The sequence below is a fragment of the Mesoplodon densirostris genome, chromosome 7 (genome assembly GCF_025265405.1).
Source record: "Mesoplodon densirostris isolate mMesDen1 chromosome 7, mMesDen1 primary haplotype, whole genome shotgun sequence".
NCBI lineage: Eukaryota > Metazoa > Chordata > Mammalia > Artiodactyla > Ziphiidae > Mesoplodon > Mesoplodon densirostris.
In genome coordinates this window covers 111,130,981-111,155,649 of record NC_082667.1, presented here as the reverse complement: position 1 = coordinate 111,155,649, position 24,669 = coordinate 111,130,981, and the positions used below count along the sequence as shown (strand labels likewise).

The window sequence follows — 24,669 nt, the reverse complement described above, 5'->3', positions numbered from 1 at the left end:
CTGAGATGTAAATTTGGGCATGTTCTTAACCACCTTGGAGCTCAGTTTCAAAATCTATAAAATGGGGTTAATAATACCAACCACAAGAGCTGTTATGAGGTTGAAATGGGATCAAGTAAAATGCTTAGTGGGCTGTTCCTATTATTACGGTGATATGCATTTATAAACCAGCCTTTTTCATATTTATTCCTTGTCAATCTGGGGGAAGAAGGTAAGATCAATCCCATTTTATATGTGGGGAGACAGATTCTGAAGGGTTAATGTACTTGCCCAAGCCAGTTAGGAATGGAGGTAGTCAAATTTGAACACAGATTTTTCTATTTCAAGCCCAGTGTCTTTAGCAAACAAGCAGATAGACAGACACCCACCCTCCATCACAGCTAACGGTCGCCAAGTCTTACTTTATATACATCACCTATCACTGTGATGCTATGAAGCAAGGTGACCGGCTCACTGCACAGGTAAGGAAACCGAGATGTGAAGAGGTTAAGTCTCTTGCCCGGTCGCCAGCTGGCTTTGAGAGTACTGGAGGGCTGTGATGCCACTGCTCCGGACGACCAGGCTTGTCCTGGCAGGCCACCGGGCTCAACCTTGCTTCCCACTGGAAACTTTCAGTTCCCTGCTTCCTACTGGAAAGACCAAGATCCCTGCAGGAGACCTTGGCTCCACCCCCAGGCTCCCGGTGGCACTCCCAGCCCTGCAAGGTCCCAGGCCCAATTCTCAAGCCACGTCACAGATGCAGAATGAACATCCCATGCACAGGGTTCAGAGGAAAGACCGGGCCCGGAGCCTTTTGCTCCTGACTCCAGAAGACAGGAGACTCAGATGCAGCTGGGCTTGGGCCAGGTTCCTGACTCTGTGATAATGGGCAATCTGAGCTCTGAGCCTTGGATTCCTCACCTGTAAAACGCGCTTCTAAACATATCAACCTCTCAGGGATGGAGTGATGACCTCAGGAGGCCATAGATGTGCAGGTGTATTATAAACCCTCAAGTACCATACATTGGGAGCTATAATCAATTATATTTAATTATCTAATCAATTATATCAATTATATAATCAATTTATATTTATTGGATTGAGTTATGGGAATTTCCCCTGAGGTGAGGGACGAAGTATATTGTGAGCATAACAGGGAGGGAGGCCTGGCAGGCCAGCTGAGGTGCTACAATGCCAAGGTCTCGCTCAGGTGTCGAGGCTGGGGCCACCACTTGTGGGAACGAAGCACAGGGCTCTACACAGCCTGGGCTTGTTCCTCTTATTGAAGGACCTTAGTCTGGCCTTTGTTGAGCACCCTCTTTTCTCCCAAGATGAGCTCACACCACCTTTTAGCCGTTTGGCTGTGCCTCAGTGCTGTTAAACCTCAGCACGGTGGGCTCTGGGTGTGCCAGTGCAAAGGGGGGAGAGGAATGAGTGTTTCCTGCCCAGCCACTGTGTGCCGGGCACAGGCAAGAGATTTCCTATTTTATCTCATTTAATCCTCAGAAGTATTAGTCCTATTCTACAGATGAAGAAAAAGAAAAAGGAAAGTTAAGTGCCATGTCTAAGGTCACACTTCTAGAACTAGGATTGGGACCCAGGTCTGCGTGACTCCAAAGCCAATGCTGTGAACGGATACACTGTACATTTCAGCATATCCTCACCCCCTCTCCATGCTCCAACCCCAGTCCTGTTCCCCTTGAGGCTTCCAGGGGCTAACCTGTCTTCGTTTTGTGGAAATCTAGTCTCTAGACAACAGGGGTGAGAGGGAAATCTGAGCTCTGGTTCAGCTGCCCTTTATATCCCTAAACACACACGAGTGTGTCCCTGCTCTGCTGGCTGGGGCATCTGGACTCATGTGTATTTACCCATGTTCATCAATTAACCCCAGTAACTCCCTGGGATAGTCACTCCTGGTCCCTGCCTCTGGCAAGCTGAGTGTGGTCAGGGACTCAACGTCCCTCCTTGAATTCATCCCACAGCCTCCAGAAAAATGGAGGTGACCAGATCAATTACCTCTGACTCTTAGAAGATGGAGTTTAAAAAAACAAAAAAACCCACCCTGCCTGGTAGGATTGATAGTGTTGACTTGAGCCGGATATTCTAATGAAGAGGACTTTTTATTAACTAAGCTGCTTACTAGTGTCAAATGCTTTTAAGCACAGTGGTAGGTGAGGGATGAAATAGAGGGGCCCAAGGTCCAGAGCCTGTCTCTTCCACACAGCCCTGCCGACTGTGCCCAGAACGCAGGGTCCCTGAGCACAGGTCCCTTCCCCCACCATTCCTGCTGCTCCCCGGCTGCCCTCTGAGTATCCAGTCAGTGTTCAGCAGAAATGATAGTGAGGGGCAGAAGTGGCCAGGTCAGTTTCCAGCTCCCCCTGCTGTTCTGGGGACACCTAGAGGGGGCTTAGAAAGCAGAAATGGTGTGAGGGAGGGCAGAGGGAGGAGAGAGGATGCCTAATCTGGTGACAGGGACTGGGGTTCCTGCAGACCAGGGCTTGGCCACCAGTAGAGGCTGCTCAAGGACATTCCATCAGCCCTGACTGCCCACCAGCTCCCAATCCCAGATTCAGTGCACCCAAAGGCTCAGACTCTCCAGGAAGGAGCAGCACTGGTGTTCACTGATTGCCTGCTCCGGCCACTGCTGCATTATCTCATGTATCCCTCCTCAGAGAGGCAGCAAAGCCTGGTGGTTGAGTGTGGCCTCCACAGCTCAACTTTCTGGGCTCAAATCCTGTCTCTGCCACTCTAACTCTGAGAGTTTGATCAAGTTACTGAATCTCTCTGCCTCTGTTTCCCCTGATGCAAAATGGGGATAATAAGAGTTCCTACCTCATAGGGTTGTTCTCAAGATCAAGTGAGTAAATACATAAAGCACTCAGGGAATAAGCCCTCTGTAACTACAGATTAAAGCGCTAAATCTAAATGAAAAAATCACTCCACCTACAGCTGAGGAAGGTTAAGGACCTTGGTCACCTTCTTCTCCTTCATCTTGCCTCTCTTTTTCCCCTGATGTATCGGGGTGTGTGTGTGTGGCTTCCTGTGTTACTGAGAACAGTGGGGGTACAAGGCAGGTCGGGGCTTTCCTTAGGTAGTGCTTTCACACTTTTTGATGACAGCTCATAGTAAGAATGATGTTTTATAATATAACACACATACACAGAAGGGTGGGATGCAGGGGAGTGAAGAGGGCAGAAAGGGTGGTTACTTCCCCCTCAGAGTGAGGGTCCGGTCCAGCAACCTCTTTTCTGAGGGTCCCTAGACATGTGTAGCCAAAGCAGGTGCCCCCATACCCCAGGCAGATGACCCACAGCCCTCTGCCCACCTCCGCAGGTCCCTGTGATGGGGAGAGACCGCAGGGAGTAGGGTACCGCAGGCTCTTTGAGCTTTCATCCATCCCTGGACATTCTCTTCCCTGTCTGGGAGGTCTGTTCACCTCCTAGCCTCCTGCTCCAGGGCATCTATCTCCTGTCCCAGCAGGGCTGAGAGCTCGGTGGGGTGGCAGGGGGGAGCAGCCTGAGGGATGGCTTTCACTCTGCTTTCAGAATGCCTCCCCAGCAAGGACACCTCCAGCCCGGGCATCGCTGGCCTGTGCATGCCCAGCCCGGGTATCACCTTCCAGGTCATCGCCCGGCGGGTCATCGTCTGCCATGTCAGCCTCCATGACATCATCTCCGAGAGTACACCTTGTTAGAGCCACACCAGTGAGGGCCGTACCTGTCGAGGCACCTCCTGCCAGGTCCACACCAGCTGCCAGGGCCGCCAGGGCCACCAGGGAGAGCACAGGTAAGGGGGCTCCTGCAGGGAAGGCAAGAGGAACAGGGAAGCAGTCCAAGGGCGGAGGGGGGTGCAGTGGGGGGGAATCTCCAAGTTGTCACTCTCTACTCCTCCTGTAGCCCTTGAATAACGATGACTGGGAAGGAGGGGGGATGGTCCGGGCGGGCAGTGGGGGACCTGGGGAGGAGGGGGCAGAAAGGAGCATGACATGCAAACCCAAGGCAGTGGGAAATTGCAGCAAATGGGGTAGAGGATAAGAAACCAGGACCGACAGAGCAGATGTAACTTTGGAGGCTGCTCAGTCTGGGTCAAGGTGCAGATTTTGAGAGCCAGGGCTCCTGGTTAGAAACCAGGGTTCTTTCCTTGGGCTGCCCTGGGGGTCTGCCAGGGAAGCTGGGGTCTTCACTGGAGTACAGTCATGATCGTGGGCTCATCTGTGGGTAGAGGGGCAAAGAGAGAGATTCTGATCAGGCAGGCGTGCCCCACCCCCAACTTCCCAAGCTGGCTTATAGGATTCAAGCTAATAGGGAGACAGAGACATCAAATGGTCCTCAGGGACTGGCTCTGCCCTTAGGGAAGCAGCCTTTCTGCCCATCCCAACTTTGCCCTCCTCCTGTCCTCCTGCCCCAGCACTGCAATATAAACAGGACTGGAGGAGCATCCCAGATTTGGGGCCCAGTCTTGCCCTTTGCAGGACCGGTGAGGCACTTTGGTGTGGAGACCTTTGGGATCAGACACATTTCATTTGAATGCCTACTCTGCCACTCGCTAGCCAAGTAAGCTTGAGCGAGTTATTTAACATCCACGAACCTCAGTTTCCCCATCTATAAAATGGGCGTAATGATACCCAGCTCACACAGTTGCTGTCAGAATTAAATGAGATAACACATGCAAATGCCTAGCTGGCCCACAGTAGATGCTGAGTAAAAGCGAGCTTGGTTTCAGGCAGGGGCGGTGCCGTATTCTGGGTGGAGTGGTCCTGACAGGGCCCTCCTGGGCCAGCTTCCTTTCCTTCTCCCTCATCCACTGTGCCAGACTCCCCTCCAAAGGCCTCACCCTCCCCTACTTCTGGCCTGTTCCCAGGTATCAACTTGCCCAAGTTCACCAGGAAGCAGGGCCTGAAGCAGCTGCTGCTCATCGGATGTATCCTCCTCCTCATCGCCCTCGTGGTGTTGCTCCTCATTCTCTGTGAGTTTAACAGAGGGAGCAGGGCTGGGCTCTGGTCATTGCGGGGTGCAGTGGGGTTCAGGGATGGGGACACGCAGCAGGGAGACGAGTGGGGGACACACACTCACCGGCTGCCATGTCCACAAAGGGACACTCCTGCAAATGGCCTTGGACCATGGCACCTCCAGGCCCCTTGGAGGTAGCTGGGTTGAGAGGGTGGGAAGTCAGAGGAACCTGGCTTGGGTCCCACCTGTGTTACTTACTCGGGTGAGTAGTTAACCAGTCTGAGCTCAGTTTCTGTTTCTTCAAATGGGATTACATTCATTCATTCAACTTATTATGTGCTCAGTAAAATTTCCTAAAGATTTCACTGGGTTATAAGGACTAAATGAGCTGCTGGCATAATGCCTGGCACAAAATCCCACTCTACAAAGTTAGTTATTTAAAAACGTTGATTAGGAAAAGTCCCCAGGCATTTCTAGTCAATGGGATAAAGTGTTCAGGGGTCCAGGCTCCCTCAATTCCACGCCCTCCTTTGGGAAAGATACTCAGGACATGTCCCTGGACTCCCTGCCGGGGAGTCCAGTCTGAGCCCAGCACGGTGGGAAGTCTTAGGACGGAGAAAAGGGGGTCACACATCACACCACCCTGTCCTCAGGGAGGGTACAGTCTCCTGGGGGACGTAGGTGGAAATGATTAAGACCAAGTGGATCTGAGTGTGACCATCAGCAAGAGAGGACAGCTGTATGGGCTGGGGTGGCAGGGGACAGCTCATAAAGGCCATGGGGCCAGATGAGGACCTAGAAGATGGGGGGGTGCGTCTTGGGCAGGGCATCTGAGCAGGATGAGCAGCTGCAGGAAATGTGGGGGGCAGATGGGCAAGTTGGCGTGGGGAGAGGGAAGGGACCCACTTAACCAGAGAGAATATTCATTTGGGGACCTGAGGGCTGTCGTTTGGTTGGGCATGGCTGGGCCACATTGTAGAGAGCTTTAAATGCCAGGCTGAGGGGTAAGGATTCTGTTAAAGAGACAGCATGGGTGGCGAAGGGCAGGGCTGTTTGAGGGAGAGGATGGCACGGGAAGAAGTTGCAAGCTGGTTAAAAGTATGGTTTTATGTTTCCTTTTCCGGTAAGTGGCTTGAGGTGACCTCTAAAAATGGTTCGCTCTTCACTTGACCCAGAAAACGCCACAAAATCATGCAAGTCAAGAGGTTCAAATCTTCGTGTTCACTTTAAGAACACTTGTGAAACTGCCCAGGCCATTAAGGGTATGCATATCCGAAAAGCCACCAAGTCTCTGAAGGATGTCACTTTAAAGAGGCAACGTGTGCCATTCCATCGTTACAATGGTGGAGTTGGTAGGTGTGCCCAGGCCAAGCAGTGGGGCTGGACGCAGGGTCAGTGGCCCAGAAGGAGTGCTGAGTTTTTTACTGCACATACTCAAAAATGCAGAGAGTAATGCTGAACTTAAGGGCTTAGATGTAGATTCTCTGGTCATTGAGCACATCCAGGTGAACAAAGTCCCAAGATGCGGCGCAGGGCTTACAGAGCTCGTGGTCGGATCAACCCATACATGAGCTCTCCCTGCCACACTGAGATGATCCTTACTGAAAAAGAACAGATTGTTCCTAAACCAGAAGAGGAGGTTGCCCAGAAGAAGAAGATATGCCAGAAGAAACTGAAGAAACAAAAACTTATGGCCCGGGAATAAATGCTGCAAAAAATAAATATAAATAATAGTAAAAAAAACCCAAAACAAACAAGGAGTATGGCTTTAGGACCAGACAGACCTGCCGAAGCATCTCGGCTCCGCCACTTACCAGCTGTGTGACTTCATCAAGTTAATGAACTTCCCGAGCCTCAGTTTCCCCGCCTGCCTGGCAATGCATGTGAAGGTGTCAACACGGAACCTGCTGCCACGTGGGACATCTGCTCCAGTAGGAAATAACCCATGGAGGGGGGAGATGGCCACTGAGAGCAGGTGCTCAGCATGATTTCACAGCATTCCCTGAAGCCCCCTGACCTCCGGAATTCCCAGGGAAGTGGTCACTGAGCAGCTGTGCAGGGGGGTCAGGACTAGAGCCCCCGCCCCCTGAGAGCTCTCTCTGCTACACATCAAAGTGATCCCAGGAGCCTCAGTGCCCAGGACGTGGGAGAGGGAAGGACCGGGGCATAGAGAGGAGGGGGAAGTCCAAGAGGTTAGGAGGGGTTGGTGTCTGGACTTGGAAGGAGCAGTCACACAAGGCTGACCTTCACCCGGGGTGACGGAGAGCACAGTGGGACTGGTGGGATATGTGAGGGCTGAGGAACAGGTTGCAGTCAAGAGGCGGGGTGAGGAATCAGAACCCGGGTTTCTTAGGCATCCAAGGGGAGGTGTTTCCGGGCAGGAGGGATGACGGTTCCTAGTTTGGAAAGAGATGGGTCTTCGAAGAAGTCATGAAGCTGATTTTCACATATGGTTTGTAAAGCTGTTGGCTTTTCAGCCCAGCTTGTACATTTAGGAATCAGCCACCTAGAGTTGCTCGTGGAGTGGGAAGATGTTTAAAGGCATCAAGACAAGTCATGGGGCAAGAACTGAGCCAAGGGGACATCCCTTGTTTAGAGAAGAGGGAGGAGGAAGAAAATCCAGGAGCTTCTGTGGCTGGGAGGGACAGCTTTTGCGAAGACAGGACAGGTAGTGGTTGCAAGTGTATGACTGAAGATGGAAATGTCTCTGCTACAACCCGCAGAGCACAGAGGCGGAGGGATGCCAGAGTGGCTCTGAGAAGGGGCCTCTGGGATGGTGGAGGAAGGGCTTTCTCTGACCACCACTCTGGCCAGCACGTAGGGCAGGGGAGCTCCCAGAGTAGTAACCGTCTCCACACCTCCCTCCTTTCCTCCCTCCCTCCCTCCCTCCCTCTCTCTCTGGGTGGCTGCTCTTGAGTGCTGCCCTGCTTGCAGAAGCTTTCTGGAGCATTCTGGAGCATTCCTGAGCAGGCTTTCTCTCCATACGGATGGGGGACGAGAGACCCAGAGTCCAGGAGGGATTGCAGATCAGTGTCTCAGAACACCCAGGGCCTTGGGCTGCTTAGTGTCATGTCTCTCTGGGGCTGGCAGTGACCTGGCTTCTGCTTCATTTTTTTCAGTCTACTTCTGGCAGGACCACATAGGGATCAAGTACAAGGAGCCAGCAGAGAGCTGCCCCAAGCATGCTGTGCGCTGTGATGGGGTCGTGGACTGTAAGCTGAAGAGCGACGAGCTGGGCTGTGGTAAGGAGGCTGGCTGCGTGTGTGTGTGTGTGTGTGTGTGTGTGTGCGCGCGTGCGCACATGCACACCCGCGCACGTGCACTCTGGGGACTGCAAACTGGGTATCAGCTCAAATGGGAGGCAATGGAGAGAGACTCAGAAGATCTGGGTTCTAGTTACAGTAGGCTGGGGTTTGGAACCTGGCTTTGAGTGCTGTGTGACTTGGGTTAATCACTTACCTTCTCTGGGCCTCAGTTTCCTAACTTGGAAAATGAGTGGATTGGACAAGATTAGTGGTTCTCAGATACAATCTGACAGCTCGCAGCTACCAGACTGAGCAAAGCAGGGCTGCTCTGGCTGGAGGCAGATGTGGGGTCCAGAGCTCTGTTCATGTGCCCAACAGGTGACCTCTGACCTGCCACCCCTATGGTTCCATGAAGGTCAGTTTGTAAATGAAGGCTTTCATGAGCACAAAGATCTCTTTGAGTGCTGGTCCTCAGTGGTTTTTACTTGTGTTGTCCATGTACAGCCCTAATGTGGGTGTCTGTGGGGGCACATCTGGCCCTTTCCACCTGTGTGTATATGTGTGTCCTTGCCCATGACCACATCCATCTGTGACTGAGCCTGTCTAGCGAGCACTCAGTTGGATCATCACTCCCCTTGTCCCTCTCTTATTTGGGCACGTCACTGACCTCTTGGGGTGATAGCTCCTGACAATGCACGCCCCTTCGCCCAGTGACGGCTCGTGGGTCCTGTCGGTTGGAGAGCTCTTTCGGCTCCGCCCAGCCCCTTGCCTTGGCTCTGCCCTTACTGAGCATCTTGGGCTCTGAGCACTGGCTAATGATCATCCCATCCTGGGCCAAGCTCCCGGCTGTTTGCAAGGCCTCAGTGAGAAGCCTTAGGACAGGAGCATCTCAGAGCCTTACTCAGTTCATTCCTCAAGAACTTGGAGCTTCCTGGTGCTGAGGACCTGCCTTGACCTTTTTTTGCCCTCAGTGAGGTTTGACTGGGACAAGTCTCTGCTTAAAGCCTACTCTGGATCCTCCCATAAGTGGCTTCCCATCTGCAGTGACAGCTGGAATGATTTCTACTCGAAGAAGACCTGCCAGCAGCTGGGTTTCAAGAGGTAAACCTCCCCCATGAGTCCCAGCTTCAGGGGTGCCTCAGACTCTTCACAAGAGCATCTCAGGATCATTGATAGAAACTCATATTAAAAAGACTCTTGGGGACCAGGGCTGAGGTCACTAGCTCATAGCACACTTGAATTATTCAAAGGGACAGTGGCCTGAGGAGCCCAAGTCTGGGGACAAGCTGTTACCAGGAGACCAAAGTAGTTATTTGAAGATCTGCAGCAGGATGACGTTCCTATATGGTTTTTGGCATCAAAGCGCCCTCGTGCCCGCGCTCGCATTCAGTGGTCGCAGAGGCCCTGTGAAGTGGGTAGGCATTCGGGCAGGTCTCATCTTCTCCTCACATCTGGGAACCAGCAACTCAGGCTGTGCAAACCCTTCAGTGGGCTTTGAGCAACAGCAGCTGCAGCTTGGGCTAGAATGCGTCACACGAGGAACGGGATGGGCAGACGTGGCTAGGTAAAGTCATGAGCATCTTTGGCTCTACAGATCTGAAACAAGAAGCTGGTACCAGTGGGTGGAGTAGGGAGTGGGGTTTACCATGACTTTCCCCCTTGAAGGAGCCCCCGGTTGGCAGGCCACATAGTCACCTCCCTCTTTGTCTGGGTTTCAAACCAAGTAGTTTGGGGGTTCGCCAACGTGTGTGAAGTTGTAGCGAGAAAGGTTTATTTAGGATCTCACTGTGGGCTCTCTGTAGAAACCACCTAGAACACCAGGGCTTGGGGACGAGGACTTAGAACCAGTTCTCTGCCCCTACCTCAGCCTCAGAGTTCTCATCTGTGAAAGATGACCTGGGTGATCTAGTTGGAAGACAAAGGACATCGTTTATCATTGAGTTGTGTGACCTTATGCAAATGCGAACTTCCCTTGGGCTTCAATAGATAGTGTCATTTATTCAAAGAACATTCATCGAGCTTTTATTATGTCTGAGCCATTCACCCAGACAAGATCCCTGCCCTTGGACAATCTCTGGTACGGTGTGGGTGCGAGAGGCTTCAACCAATAATCATAGCACCGTGTGATGTGTAATGGAAAGGACACGTGGGAAGCATTATGCACACACAACGGAGAGGGGGCCTGACTGTGCCTGGAGGTCGGCAGAGCATGGACGAGGCCCCTGGGTAGAGGGACAGCGCCCACAAAGGCATGCTCTCATGCAAGGGTGTCCCGTGTTCTAGAAACACACCAAAGGGCCACGCAGATAGCGGTCCATGGATCACCCACAGGAGAATCACCTGGGGTGCTTGTTAAAATGCACCCTGAAATCATAATCTCTGGGATTAGGATTTCAAACCTGCTTAACAACACCTGGGGGTGATTCTTAGGCACACTGTGGTCTAAAAGCCAAACGGTTCTCAGGCTTTAATGTGCAAACCCATAACATGAGGATCTTTAAAATGCAGAGTCTGGCTCAGCAGGTCTGGGGTGATACTGCTGCTGTCAATCCATGGATCACAGTCTGGATAGAAAAGGGTTAGGTCAGTGTTTCTCAAACTTGAGGGTGCATCAGAATCACCTGCAGAGCTTGTTAAAACGGAAAACCAGAATTCTTGATTTGGTAGGTCTGGGACAGGGCCCAAGAATTTGCATTTCTAACAAATTCCCAGGCAGTGCTAACATTGTCCCCTGGGATTGGACCACACTTTCAAAACTACTGGGTTAGTGCGTAGGGCTAGTAGGGGGCAGTGGTGGAATATGTGGGTGGGGTCTGAGATTGTTGGGTTTTAACTGCCTCTGGCCTCTGCAGCAGGGCTCACTGGGACTCTGATGCTGGCTGGGGAACCATGGGTGTGCACTGTCTCAAGGAGGTTCATTCTTCTTCCCTCTCCTCCCTTGCAGTGCTTACCGGACAGCCAATGTGACCGATAAGAATTTTGACAGCAGTTTCTCAATCTCCAAATATAGCTCCTCCTTCCAGGAGAGCATCTACAGGTGTGTGAGGCGGGCCAGGCTGTCAGCTGTGAGCAGGGGAGTGAAGGAGTGCTCTGAGTCAGGGAGCCCCTCTCCCTCGGCCTTTCTGGGACCCCACCTCCAGGAGTCCCTCGTGAATGTCAAGAGCATCTCAGAAAGAGCTCTCATTCGCTACCTGCCTCTGACTTGAAAGTAGTTGAAGCTGGGTGCACAGAGCACCTCGAGGTCAGAGGGGCCCCCAAGAGTTTACCTGGTTGCCAGAGACAATGAATAAACCTCGGGGCCACTGGTCAGCCTGATGTTTGGACTGAAAGCTGCTGCAGGGAGGGGGCTTGCGGTGGAAAGGGGGAAACATCACTGGGGTGGGGAATGGGGCAGGGGAGCTTCAGCGGGGGAGTGCCAGGTGAAGGTAGTCAGGGGCAGGGAGGCCCATCTGAGGGGCATCGCCATCCCCCTGGGCCTCGCCATCTGTCATCTTTGCACTGCAGCTGCTCTTTCCCACCACCACTGGGTGGAGGGGAGGAATGCGGTGGGGGGGTTGCCCCACCAGCTAGCAGTGTTTACCTTGGGGAGGGGAGAGAAGAAACCAGGCTGTGAGAGGAGTAGGCATGGGGAGGGAAGGGAGGCAATGAGCTGCCTCTTGGATGCCTGCTTTGTGCTGGGTGGTTTGCAAGCTACGTTGCTGGCTGAACATTGAGCAACTGTCAGAGGAATGTTGGGTCACCTGTTTAGCTGGGGAAAGATGCTGGGACAGTGAAGTCATGAGTTCAAAGGACATGGACCTAGCCAATATGTGCAATCTGCCACAGAAAAACTGGGACGTTGGGAGAAGAGTGGGCATGGTTTGCGCTAAGCCATCCCCATTCCTGCAGAAAGCACTGGAAGGGTCTGTCCCACTGGGAGGGAGAAAGGTCAGAATCTCCATCTTCAAGTGGGGTTTATCCCAGGAATGCAAGGATTCTTCAATATACACAAATCAATCAATGTGATACACCATATTAACAAACTGAAAGATAAGAACCATATGATAATCTCAATAGATGCAGAAAAAGTTTTTGACAAAATTCAACACCGATTTATGATAAAAACTCTCCAGAAAGTAGGCATAGAGGGAACTTACCTCAACATAATAGAGGCCATATATGACAAACCCACAGCCAACATCATTCTCAATGGTGGAAAACCTGAAACCATTTCCTCTAAAATCAGGAACAAGACAAGGATACCCACTCTCACCACTATTATTCAACATAGTCTTGGAAGTTTTAGCCACAGCAACAGAGAAGAAAAAGAAATAAAAGGAATCCGAGTTGGAAAAGAAGAAGTAAAGCTGTCACTGTTTGCAGATGACATGATACTATATAGAGAGAATCCTAAAGATGCTACCAGAAAACTACTAGAGCTAATCAATGAATTTGATAAAGTAGCAAGATACAAAATTAAGGCACAGAAATCTCTTGCATTCCTATACACTAATGATGAAAAATCTGAAAGAGAAATTAAGGAAACACTCCCATTTACCACTGCAACAAAAAGAATAAAATACCTAGGAATAAACCTACCTAAGAGGACAAAAGACCTGTATGCAGAAAACTATAAGACACTGATGAAACAAATTAAAGATGATACAAACAGATGGAGAGATATACCATGTTCTTGGATTGGAAGAATCAACATTGTGAAAATGACTGTACTATCCAAAGCAATCTACAGATTCAATGCAATCCCTATCAAAGTACACTGGCTTTTTTCACAGAGCTAGAACAAAAAATTTCACAATTTGTATGGAAACACAAAAGACCCCGAATAGCCAAAGCAATCTTGAGAAAGAAAAATGGAGCTGGAGGAATCAGGCTCCCAGACTTCAGACTATACTACAAAGCTACAGTAATCAAGACAATATGGTACTGGCCCCAAAACAGAAATATACCTCAATGGAACAGGATAGAAAGCCCAGAGATAAACCCACACACATATGGTCACCTTATCTTTGATAAAGGAGGCAAGAATATACAATGGAGAAAAGACAGCCTCTTCAATAAATGGTGCTGGGAAAACTGGACAGCTACATGTGAAAGAATGAAATTAGAACACTCCATAACATCATACACAAAAATAAACTCAAAATGGATTAGAGATCTAAATGTAAGACCAGACACTATAAAACTCTTAGAGGAAAACATAGGCAGAACACTCTATGACATCAATCAGAGCAAGAGCCTTTTTGACCCACCTAGAGAAATGGAAATAAAAACAAAAATAAACAAATGGGACCTAATGAAACTTAAAAGATTTTGCACAGCAAAGGAAACCATAAACAAGACGAAAAGACAACCCTCAGAATGGGAGAAAATAGTTGCAAATGAAGGAAATGACAAAGGATTAATCTCCAAAATTTACAAGCAGCTCATGCAGCTCAATATCAAAAAAACAAACAACCCAATCCAAAAATGGGATCTAAATAGACATTTCTCCAAAGAAGTTATACAGATAGCCAACAAACACATGAAAGGATGCTCAACATCAGTAATCATTAGAGAAATGCAAATCAAAACCACAATGAGGTATCACCTCACACTGGTCAGAATGGCCATCATCAAAAAATCTGCAAACAATAAATGCTATAGAGGGTGTGAGAAAAGGGGACCCTCTTGCACTGTTGGTAGGAATGTAAATTGATACAGCTACTATGGAGAACAGTATGGAGGTTTCTTAAAAAACTACAAATAGAACTACCATATGACCCAGCAATCCCATTACTGGGCATATACCCTGAGAAAACCATAATTCAAAATGAGACATGTACCACAAGGTTCACTGCAGCACTATTTACAATAGCCAGGACTTGGAAGCAACCTAAGTGTCCATCGACAGATGAATGGATAAAGAAGATGTGGCACATATATAAATGGAATATTACTCAGACATAAAAAGAAACAGAACGGAGTTATTTGTAGTGAGGTGGATGGACCTAGAGTCTGTCATACAGAGTGAAGTAAGTCAGAAAGAGAAAAACAAATACCATATGCTAACACATATATACAGAATCTAAAAAAAAAAAAAAAAAAAAAAAAAAAAAAGGTTCTGATGAACCTAGGGGCAGGACAGGAATAAAGACGCAGACATAGAGAATGGAGTTGAGGACATGGGGAGGGGGAAGGGAAAGCTGGGACGAAGTGAGAGAGTAGCATTGGCATATATGCACTGCCAAATGTAAAATAGATAGCTAGAGGGAAGCAGCCGCATAGCACAGGGAGATCAGCTCAGTGCTTTGTGACCACCCAGTGGGGTGGGATAGGGAGTGTGGGAGGGAGACGCAAGAGGAAGGGGATGGGGGATATATGTATGCATATAGCTGATTCACTTTGTTATACAGCAGAAACTAACACAACATTGTAAAGCAATTATACTCCAGTAAAGATGTTACAAAAAAAAAAAGAAAAGAAAAGAAAAGAAAAGAATCTCCATATTCTTGTGCAGAGAGGATGGGATGAGACTTAGCAGGAGCCAATCACGGAAGACTTCCTGGAGGAGCCAGCTAATGTGCCCTTTTCTCATGTTTTGTGTTTCCTCATGCAGGTCTGAATGCCCTTCCCAGCAGTATGTGACTCTCCAGTGTCCCCGTAAGAAGATGCCCTTTCTCCTGGATAGTGGCCTGTGTGGGGTGGGAGTCAGGATGCAGAGGGGTGGGGTCCCTATGAGGGAGAGGGCCAGCCCTGGGTGTCCAAGCCAGGAAGAGGGGTTGGAGCAGCAGGCCTGCTTCAGGGCCAGGGTCCTGTAAGGTGCCTGGATGGACATTCTCAGGGTAGCATTTCCCCTTCTCCTGACTCTGCTTAGCCCAGCAACCTCACCATTCAAGTCTCCTGGATTCTGGGCAGAGGGCAGAGGACTGGGAGAGCACGTCAGGGCCAGCTTAAAGCTCTGCTATCAGTAGACGTGGAGCTAGATCCAGAGCCAACATTTACGGAGCACACTGGATTCCAAGGCACTGCGCCTATGGTTTACAAACGTGATTACGTTTAATTCTCACGAGGCAGGTGCCGTTATTGTCTGCTTACTGAAAAGAGACTGAAAATTTTGCCTTACTTAAGGTCAGACCGCTGGTAGGTAAGGAGCTGGTATTGGACCTTGAGTCTGACCCCAAAGCCCAAACTGTTAACCGGTCCATGAGCGCTGTGTTCTCATGATGACCAGGTGGGGTGCTCCCCTGAGCAGGCGGGCACAGTGCTGTGGATAGAGCCCCCTCAGACCACCACTGGCTCTTCACTCTCTCCTTCTTCAAAGAAAGAACACACATGTGAACAAACTCTGTCCATGATTTCGGGGGGAGGACTCACTCCAGAACATGTTTGGAAATGTTCGCTTGGGGTGCTGGGCCCCCAACAGCATGAAATGACCCACTGAGGAAACATGTGGGCACCACCTACCTGTGCATCATGGGAAGGACTTTTCTCCTTTGTTTTGAAACGATCCCCCTCACAGTGCTTACCAATTCAGGGTCATGTTAGACTTGGTCTGCTTTCGCGAGGTCCTGACAACAGCCCTGGGATTCACCGTTGTGATCCTAATGCCTTTCACAGTGCCCAAAGCATAGGTATTTAGGAAGCATTTATCGAATTAATGGAAGAATGAATGAGGGAGAGGAAAGAGGATCTTTCCTAGGACCAAACTACCCACTGGATGATCCCAGAAATCTAACCCCCTATGTGGGAGCTCTGTGTTGGCAGGAAGCAGCTGTGCTGCATCAGATTAAGTGAGCAAAGCGGCCTCCATGGGCGGGTGGTAACCTCAGGATGCGGCTGCCTGAGATTCCATGGGCCTGGGAGCATGGTAGCAGCTCTGAGAAAAGCTGAGTTCATACTGGTTCATCTCTTCTGCTTCTCCCCAGACTGTGGACTGAGGGCCATGACCGGGCAGATCGTGGGAGGGGCGCTGGCCCCAGAGAGCAAGTGGCCTTGGCAAGTTAGTCTGCAGTATGCCCACACCCACATTTGTGGGGGCACGCTGATCGACGCCCAGTGGGTTCTCACCGCCGCCCACTGCTTCTTCATGTAAGTGCCCAAGGGGGCAGCGATGCAACACCACTGAGGGTCGGGGACACCAGCAAGGGCTGAGGGCAGACTGACTTCTCTCTGTGGAGGAGGGCTTGGTTTGTAAACCTGGCCCCTGCGGGCTGGGCAGCTCGTGTGTGGTGAGGACCATGATTTGCCCTTGGTATTTGGTCCTGGGACTGTGGGTTGGGATTACTTGTTCTGAGCCAGTACAGAGTGAGAAAATACTATTGGTGGTTCCAAGGGAGAGAGAGAGGCAGGTAGAAGGAAGGAATTGTGAGCCTGCCCTGAAGAACAGGGTGAAATAAAGAGGGTTGGGGCTTGTTGCTGCTTCCAGAAACTAGAAGTTAGAGGGGTGGAGCCCAAGACATCAGGAATGCTGTCCCAGGAATTGAGGGATGGGGATTGTGGGAAGGGCAGTGCAGTCAGCTTCTGACAGTCACCAGCCAGGCCTGTCCTTTGAGCTGGTGGACAGGAAAGGGCTCGGAGACGAGACCTCAGGGGCACTGGCTTCCCCAGTAGTGAGCCTTCAGTGGGTCACTTTGTCCTGTCGAAAGCTCCGTTTCTGCTGAGGATACTACCACTGAGATGTGTCCCACCCCCCTTATTTGATCCTTGGTGGCGTCCAGAGGAGACAGTGGAGCCAGTGGTCCCAGAAGTCTTACTCATCCCCTCCCAGTTTCTATTGTAAGGTACAGGACCGCCAGTTCAGAGCGGTGTTTTTGGAAGTAGGGGATTGTCCTAGATCTCTGGGCTAAGATAGAGAGCTCCCTCCAGAGGTCATTTCATCCATTCTCCTGCCTCCAGTGGTGCTCTGGCTGCAGCTCCCTGTGTGCAGCGGATGCTGCCAGAGGGCTCTGCCAGGTGGTAACTGGCCCATGCTCTCTGTGGCTCTGGCAGGACCCCGGATAAGATCCTGGAGGACTGGAAGGTGTACGTGGGCACCAACAACCTGTACCACCTGCCAGAGGGAGCCTCCATTGCCCAGATCATTATCAACAGCAACTACACGGATGACCAGGACGACTATGACATCGCCCTCATGCGGCTCTCCGAGCCCCTGACTCTGACCAGTGAGTGAATCCATGCCTGTCACACCCCACCCTGTTCATCCCGCGGCCCTGGGGCCCAGCCTTTACACTTAGCAGCATCCACTGACCCATCCCAGGGTACAGAGCTTCAGCATGGTGGATGTCAAAGATTTTTAGAGATCCATTTAGTGGCACACCTCTGTCTTACAGTTAGGGGAACTGAGACCCAGAGGTTGGAAACAGACTTGCTGCAGTGACCCATCTGACACTGCAAATTGGTGACAGAGCCAGGGTTTGGATACTGATCTTCATCCAGATAAACAGATCGAATTGTTTCACTGGCATATCGAGCACTTAACAGAGAGCAGACACTGTGGTGGGCATTTTACATCTACAATTTTATTTACTCTTCACAAACCATCCTGTGGAGCAGGTACTATTATTAACTTCATTTTACTTTTGAGAAGCGGAGCTTTAGAGAGAGAGAATTCCCCGAGGCCATGCAGTAAGAAGCAGCAGCTCCAAGACTGGGTCCGGTTGGGTCTGGCTCCTAAGCAATGCTCTTCCCACGCTGCTCTCTGCTGGCAAATTGCCAACGCTAAAGTTGAGAACACAAGGAAAGTACCTATACATCCAAACCTCTAACTGCCGTGAGAGCTGAGGGTGGAGCTGAGGACCAAATGGGGCTACAGGAAGGAAAGGCTACTGAAGTTCTCAGGAGATCGGAGTTCCTCTTCATTACTTCATCCACCCATTTGTTCACGCGTCAAATACCGTGTGTCTACTACATAGCGGCTCTGCAGTTCACTGCAAAGAGAACAAAACGGATGACACACACAAACAGCCACTTAGAAGCTAGTGATGTGATGTCGGGGGCACCCCGGGGAGCCGCGGGGGCACAGATTCGGGCACCTAATCAGTCTTGGCAGGCTACAGAGGCTTCTGGAAGCCTTGGAGGGCTCTCTGCTTAGTCCAGCCTTTCTGGTGCTCTGGGCCTGTGAGCGGGCCTTTGCCGGCACATGAATTACGGAGGCGGTGTTGGTCCTGAGTCACAGCCGTTAGCTCATCACAGCGGTGTGCGGAGGAGAACCCCAACCCCAACGCAGGACTGGGTTGGGTGGAGCTGGCCCAGAGCCGAGCCCAGCAGAAGCCAAGCCTACCACCCGCCACGGGCGAGCCCTCTCAGCCCTTCTCCTGCCCCTCCTAGCCTCGTCTGTGGAGCCTGGGGCGGTGAGATGGGGATGCCGTGCTGCCTGTGCCCTGCCCCTCGTGCACACGTAAAAGGGGGCAGGCGGTCTGAAGGATCAGAACAGGCCTTCCCAACCTTGTAAAGCCCAGACTTCATTTGGCTAACCGTCCAGATCTTACCTGCCGTCGCCCCCAAACCCCATGAATATTATTTGGAATTCCAAATAGAATTCATTTGTAAAACTAAATGAAAGCTATTATAGCACTACCTATGCTTTTCAGACGGCAGCACTCCCTCTCTAGACTCTGATAGCCGCTCCTACCCCCTCCCACTCTCCTGGGAAGGAAGAATATCTCTAGGCTGAGACAATCACGGCTTAGATTTATGTAGTCCTGTGGTCAGGCCACGTGCGCTGATTTTTGGTTTGGAGATCAGGGCAGATTTTCTTAAACTGTCTGGTAGGCTGCTCACTTCGAAGTCACAGTACTAGCTGAGAAAACTTGTGAAGGCTCACTGATAAATTTAATTACCCCATAAAAAGAGTAGAATATATGATAGTGTTACATGTTTTTAAGACTGCATGTCTCTAAAGTAGGCACACACTATTTTAAGAAGTCGTGTTTTGTGTTTTGGGTTAATAATCGATGCCATCCCTTCATTTATTTTTTTGTTTGTTTACTCTCTAGCAGAGAATGTGTTAGACTCCCAATTTACAGGAGAAAAATTTTACATTCATTCTCCCTCCCTCTGTCTTTCTCCTCCCTCCCTCCCTCCCTCCCCCCTCCCCTCCCTCCCCTCCCTCCCTCCCTTCCTTCTTTCTTTCCTTCCTTCCTTCCTATGAGCACTTTTTATATGTCAGGCACTGTTTTAGGCACAGGAAGCTGCAGTGAGCATAACAATCGTGAACACTGCAAACATTCTATCAACTCTTTTCTTCTTGCAAATTGGTCGATGCTCTAGTCCACATGGGAACACTGGTCCTCAGAGGGAGCTCATGAACTGATGCACAACAGCACCTTCTATATGATTCTGAGTGTGGGAGCAAGGGAGCAGCAGTTTCGTGGCCTGTGTCTCTAGGGATGCGCTCTCCCCACTTGGAGAGGTTGTCTCACCCTCGAGAGAGAGGCTCAGGCCCTGGCCAACCAGGGGTGCCCTCGCCAGACCAGGCAGGACACACCCCTGAGATGTCATGGCAGTAATACCTGGGATTTAGCCTGCACTGCTCCTTGCTCTGAGGGACAGGCGTGGAAGAGAGTCAGCCAGGACAGCCAGTCTTGAAGAGAGAGACCCTCAGCCACCCAGTATCAGCTTGGCACAGGGGAGCTTCCAAGACATATGCATCTGCCCACATGTCACCCACTGAAAAATCAGAACGTCTGGGGGACTCTGACGGCACCCTGAAGGCTGGAGGGTCAAGATAAAGTGATTGAGTTTCTTGCCTGGTCCGTTCAAGGCCCTGAAAGATTCAGAAGCACTCTGGGGGAAGGAGGAGGTCCTGGGACATTGGTACTCCTGTCCCTCCACACCCCCCCCACCAAAACCTCCAGCCTTTTCCCTTCACTGATGTCTTGAGGTCTTGTCACAGCACATGTCCACCCTGCCTGCCTCCCCATGCATGGACAGACCTTCAGCCTCAATGAGACCTGCTGGGTCACAGGCTTCGGCAAGACCAAGGAGACAGATGGTGAGAGGCAGATGCGAGTGTGTGTGTGTGTGTGTGTGTGTGTGTGTGTGTGTGTGTACATATGTGTCTGTGTAGAGTGTGTGTGGGGGGATATGTCAGGGTATAGAGATGAGGGTCTACCTAGATGAGGGTTTGGATATATAGATTCATGGGCCTTGGTGTGAATGTGTGTGTATATACACCTGTGTATACATCAAAGCAGTTGCTGTGACAATGCCCCAGCCAAAAACACAAGGAAAACCCCTGTCTTTGAAAGACCTGGGTTCATTGCTCATTGAACCGAGGGAGAGCTCACACCAGGGAGAACCGTGGGGTGTCTCGACAAGAGGGTGTCAGAAAGGACTTATAGGATTCGGGTGCTTTGAAGGGGGTTCAAAGAAGTGAAGTATTTCTCTAGATTGGTTGCTTGTAGGAAGCAGGGATAGTCCTGTGAGTGGATATCTTAATAATCTCATTTAGAAAGAGTTAATAGACTGAGTCTAAAGCTGTAGCTGGTGAAGCAGCAGCAGCTACTCATCCTGGCTGGGACAGGGGGCTGTTTGGTCCTTTCGTGGTTTGACCTACCTTGTGTTTTGTCTGTGCTGAAACAAGGCTAGGAGGCGGTTTGGTTTTCCCTCACTTCATCATCACAGGGTGGCCGTGTCTGGTGTCCGGTCTGTAAGGTTATGTATGGCCTTTGCCATGAGAGTCGTGAGCTTGTGGCCGCTGCAGGTGTCAGAGCCTGCTCATGGGACGGAGCGGTGACTGGCCAGGAGCAGCCTCGTCTTGATCTTGGCCCTGTGACTGACTCGCTGGGTGACCGTGGGCAAGTCCTTCCTCAGCCCTAAATTTCTCCTTCTGTAAATGGATTCATCACACCTGCTCTCCTCAGAGTACGTGGTTACCAGAAGCAAATGATCTATTTGACATTGCTTTGGATACAGAAAGGCATTGTGCAGCATGTACGGCAGCCCGATAGGCCTGTGAGTTTGTCTGTGTACGTGCGTCTCTGTTACGTGTCGTGAGTTGTGTCTGGTGTGAGGCTGTATGTGCCCATACATCCTGGGTGGCCTACCATGGGAATGGTGCCCTCCACGCCCGGGAGGCTGCCAGTCTGGGGTGTGGGGTGGGCAGCTGGAAGGCCCCAAAGCCGCCCGGAGTCTCACTCCCTTCCCGTCTTCTCCCTCCTCCGCTGCACTGAAGAGAGGACCTCCCCCTTCCTCCGGGAGGTGCAGGTCAACCTCATCGACTTCAAGAAGTGTAACAACTACTTGGTCTACAAGAGCTACCTCACCCCGAGGATGATGTGTGCGGGGGACCTGGGGGGAGGGAGAGATTCCTGCCAGGTAAGGCTGCTCCCACATGGGGCTCAGGCCCTGGGACCCCAAGGGAGGGGAGGAAGGCTGAGGTTTTGGGGTCGGAGGGAGAGTCAGGTGCCCACCGTTTCCTGCCCAAGGACCGCCTCTCTCACCCTGCTGATGCGCGTGCACTCCCCTGTAGGGAGACAGCGGGGGGCCCCTGGTTTGCGAGCAGAACCAACTCTGGTACCTGGCAGGGGTCACCAGCTGGGGCGTTGGCTGTGGCCAGAGAAACAAACCCGGCGTGTACACCAAAGTGACGGAAGTCCTCCACTGGATATACAGCAAGATGGAGGTGAGAGCCCTGCAGGGGGTGTGTACCCAGCAGGAGGGGACTCCCGAAGGTGGGGTGCCTGGAAGAGGGCCTAGCCTTTCCCCAGGGCCTCGGCGAGGCACCCTTGCCCCCTTGCCTTTGGGGATGTTCAGAATGCGGAAATGACCAGGACAGGACAGGAGTCAAATGTTGGGCCGACCCCAGCTGCCTGTGCTTCTTCTGCCCCGTTTCCTCCTGCAAACCAGAGCTCAGAGGGTTGGAAAGTGGTGGGTCTAGGCTGGGTACCGGCCCCAGCATCACTGTCCTCTGCCCAGGGATGGCCGCGTCGTGAGCCCACACACTGACAGGAGGAGGCCTCCCCTTCTTGGCAGGAGGTGGGTCTCCCGGGAAACTAGGCATCAGGAAATGGAGGTCTACCCCCCACCTCTGTGGACCCAGTCCAGCCCCTACCTTCCCTGGGCCTGCGTCCTAGCTGTAGAGCAGCGATGCTATGCCACCCCCTCCCTTCTCTGCCCAGGCAGTGAGGGCTCAGGTGGGGATGGGAAGGCTTCTCTGGAAATCCAGTGGGGCGGGTCCTGTTCCCATCTTTTCCTCTGGGCTGCCCCTCTTCTCTGAGGGGCAGTGCCCGATAACAGCTGGGCTGAATTTTAGGCTCTGAGCCCCCACCTTCAGCTTTCTGTGTTCCAGGCACACCCTGCCCACCCTCACCCTGTTCTCCCGTCTTCTCCTCAGAGTGAGACGCGCTTCCGGAAAGACTAAGTCCGGCTCCACCTCACGGCACTGGCTGCTGTAAAGACTCTGGCCAATGTGACCGGGCCATAGGCACCATCATCTGGGCTAAAGGCCACCAGACACCATCGTGCCACCTCCTCTGTCTGCTGCCTCTGTGAATACACATGTGTGTGTGCATGGGCACACGTGTGTGTCACTGCTCTCCCAAGGTCTTCAGAAACCAGGAGAGCTATCAGCTCTTCTCAAACGCCAGGCTGGAAATTACCTGAAGATAACTGTTTGGATGCCATGGAGGTTCCCACAGGGGTGACCATAATGGATGGAGGAGGTGGAGCCCAGGGAAGGGCCTGGAAGGTCACATCAGGAATTCTTGCTTCTCTGACCCTAACTTGGAGACTAGTCCAGAATGGGCTGCCCCCCCGAGTGGCCCAGCTGTCACTGCCATCAAGGGCCAGTAATAGGTTTTCTGGAGTGCCGGGACCATCCCTAGTGGGAAGATCTTCCCGCTGACCTCCTGCGTGGCCTCTCCCCTCTCAGCCCTCCTGCTGGGGCCGTGCCATGGCTATCCCCGCTGACAACTCAGGACAGGGCTCGCTGCCCTCATTTGGTCACAGGCTGTTGGAGGCAAATTTCATTTCATTTTATTTTTATATTCAAGAAATAGAAGTAGATGTATTCTAAAAAATTCTCCACAAATCCCAGGAGCAAAAGAATCTAAAAGAAAAAAGAGTGGATATATGTGCATGTATAAGTGAATTACTTTGCTGTACACCTGAAACTAACACAACATTGTAAATCAACGATCTTCCAATAAAAATTAAAAAAAAAAAATTCCAGGAGCCCAGAGAGCTAACATCAATCACCTCAGAAACTCAGAGGGACTCCTGGCAGCTGTGCCCCTCTGGAGTCCCACAGAATGCTCCTGCCCTCAAGGGGCCCTTTGAGATACTCAGGGAAGCAAATCCTCACTTGGGCTGGTGGGCAAATCCATCACAAAGAGAACCACAACTGTTGCTGCATCCAAGGGCTGCAGGAGCATGAAGGAACCGATGCTGCTTCTCTGTTGGCCCCGGAGCCTGGGAAAATCCAGGTGGATGGGCATCCCTGGTACCCAGGGCTGTCCTGGGACTTTGGAATTTCTTCTCAGCTTTCTCCATCTTTTACCTTCTCATAGACACAGTGTTGCCATGAAAACTGCCCTGGGGAGAAAGCTGGCTCTGTCCCCAGGCCCTCCAAACAGCTTCTCTGAAGGATCCGAGTTGCCCCTCCTGCAGGGCATCAGTGCGTTTGGTCCCCACACCAGCTGAAGTCCTGGACCTTCCCCATCCTTTTCTCTGGGGCACCCGATCCTCCCGCAATCCCATTCTCCTACCCTCTTTGGGCCTGTCTGGTAATGCGATGACTCCCATCGGCAGGGTCCGAGCAGATCAGCCCAGCCCAGCCCAGGCAGATGGCTGCTCAGGGGATACACCGTTCTGGAAAAGCAGTTGGAATTGGCTAGTGTTCGCTGGGCAGGGTCTGAGGGGGTTGGTGATGTGTTATCACAGCTGGGGGTTTTGGGGGGACGGCAACATTCACATCCACAGCACCCCTAGCAGCGGTCTTCAGCAATAAAAGTTGCGTGACCTGAAAAATGTGTCACTGGATGTTTTCATGGTACCCTAGGTAGAAAACTGAGATTGTCCTCCCAGGTGCCCAGACATCCTCAGTTTTTGTTCTTAGTTTTGGTTCTTCCGTTTTGGGTTCTGCTCATTTAATCATACATCATTTATTTATTCATTCACCCCCCATATGGGTGCCTGCTCTGTACCAGGAACTTGCGCCAGGCCCAGGTGGTACAAAAACCACAGTGGTTCTCAGGAAGTCATGGTCATGACCCAGTGTGATAGAAGCTGTGATTCAGTGTGGACACCGTGCTTGGAACACAGCCAGTAGCTGCACCTAGAGAGATCAGGGAAGGCTTCGTAGATGAGGTGAGATTTGAAATGAGTCTTAATAGAGTAGGTGAGTCTTCACCAAGCAGCTGGGGTGGGGCAAGAGCAGGCCAGTGCCTATTCTGTTTCCCTCCTTCCTCTTTCTCTGCCTCTGACTTTGCCAGCTCAGCAAAAGGCATGTTTACAAAGAAGCCCCAGTGCTTACTCAACTCTTTCCAAGAGAATTGGATGGGCGGTCCCACTGGCCT

The 24,669-nt window shown here is 51.4% G+C and overlaps 1 protein-coding gene across 1 annotated transcript; it reads left to right on the top strand.

The window, feature by feature from the left end:
• Positions 1-431: 431 nt before the first annotated feature.
• TMPRSS13 (transmembrane serine protease 13) lies at positions 432-23,168 on the top strand. The gene is made up of 13 exons (XM_060105265.1): positions 432-461; positions 3,525-3,765; positions 4,840-4,944; positions 8,048-8,170; positions 9,145-9,274; positions 11,118-11,210; positions 14,769-14,812; positions 16,078-16,240; positions 17,141-17,313; positions 20,046-20,144; positions 21,327-21,469; positions 21,624-21,776; positions 22,488-23,168. Exons 1-13 carry the CDS (start codon positions 432-434, stop codon positions 22,512-22,514), a joined length of 1,524 nt encoding a protein of 507 aa, XP_059961248.1. The 3' UTR covers positions 22,515-23,168.
• Positions 23,169-24,669: the final 1,501 nt, after the last annotated feature.

What these genes read in the sequence shown, in the direction of transcription:
- TMPRSS13 (XM_060105265.1), top strand. Translation starts at nt 432, where the DNA reads ATGAAGCAAGGTGACCGGCTCACTGCACAG. An exon ending in GGCCACCAGGGAGAGCACAG is followed by an intron (nt 3,766 to 4,839) that starts GTAAGGGGGCTC and finishes GCCTGTTCCCAG; the next exon opens with GTATCAACTTGCCCAAGTTC. An exon ending in TGTGACTCTCCAGTGTCCCC is followed by an intron (nt 14,813 to 16,077) that starts GTAAGAAGATGC and finishes GCTTCTCCCCAG; the next exon opens with ACTGTGGACTGAGGGCCATG.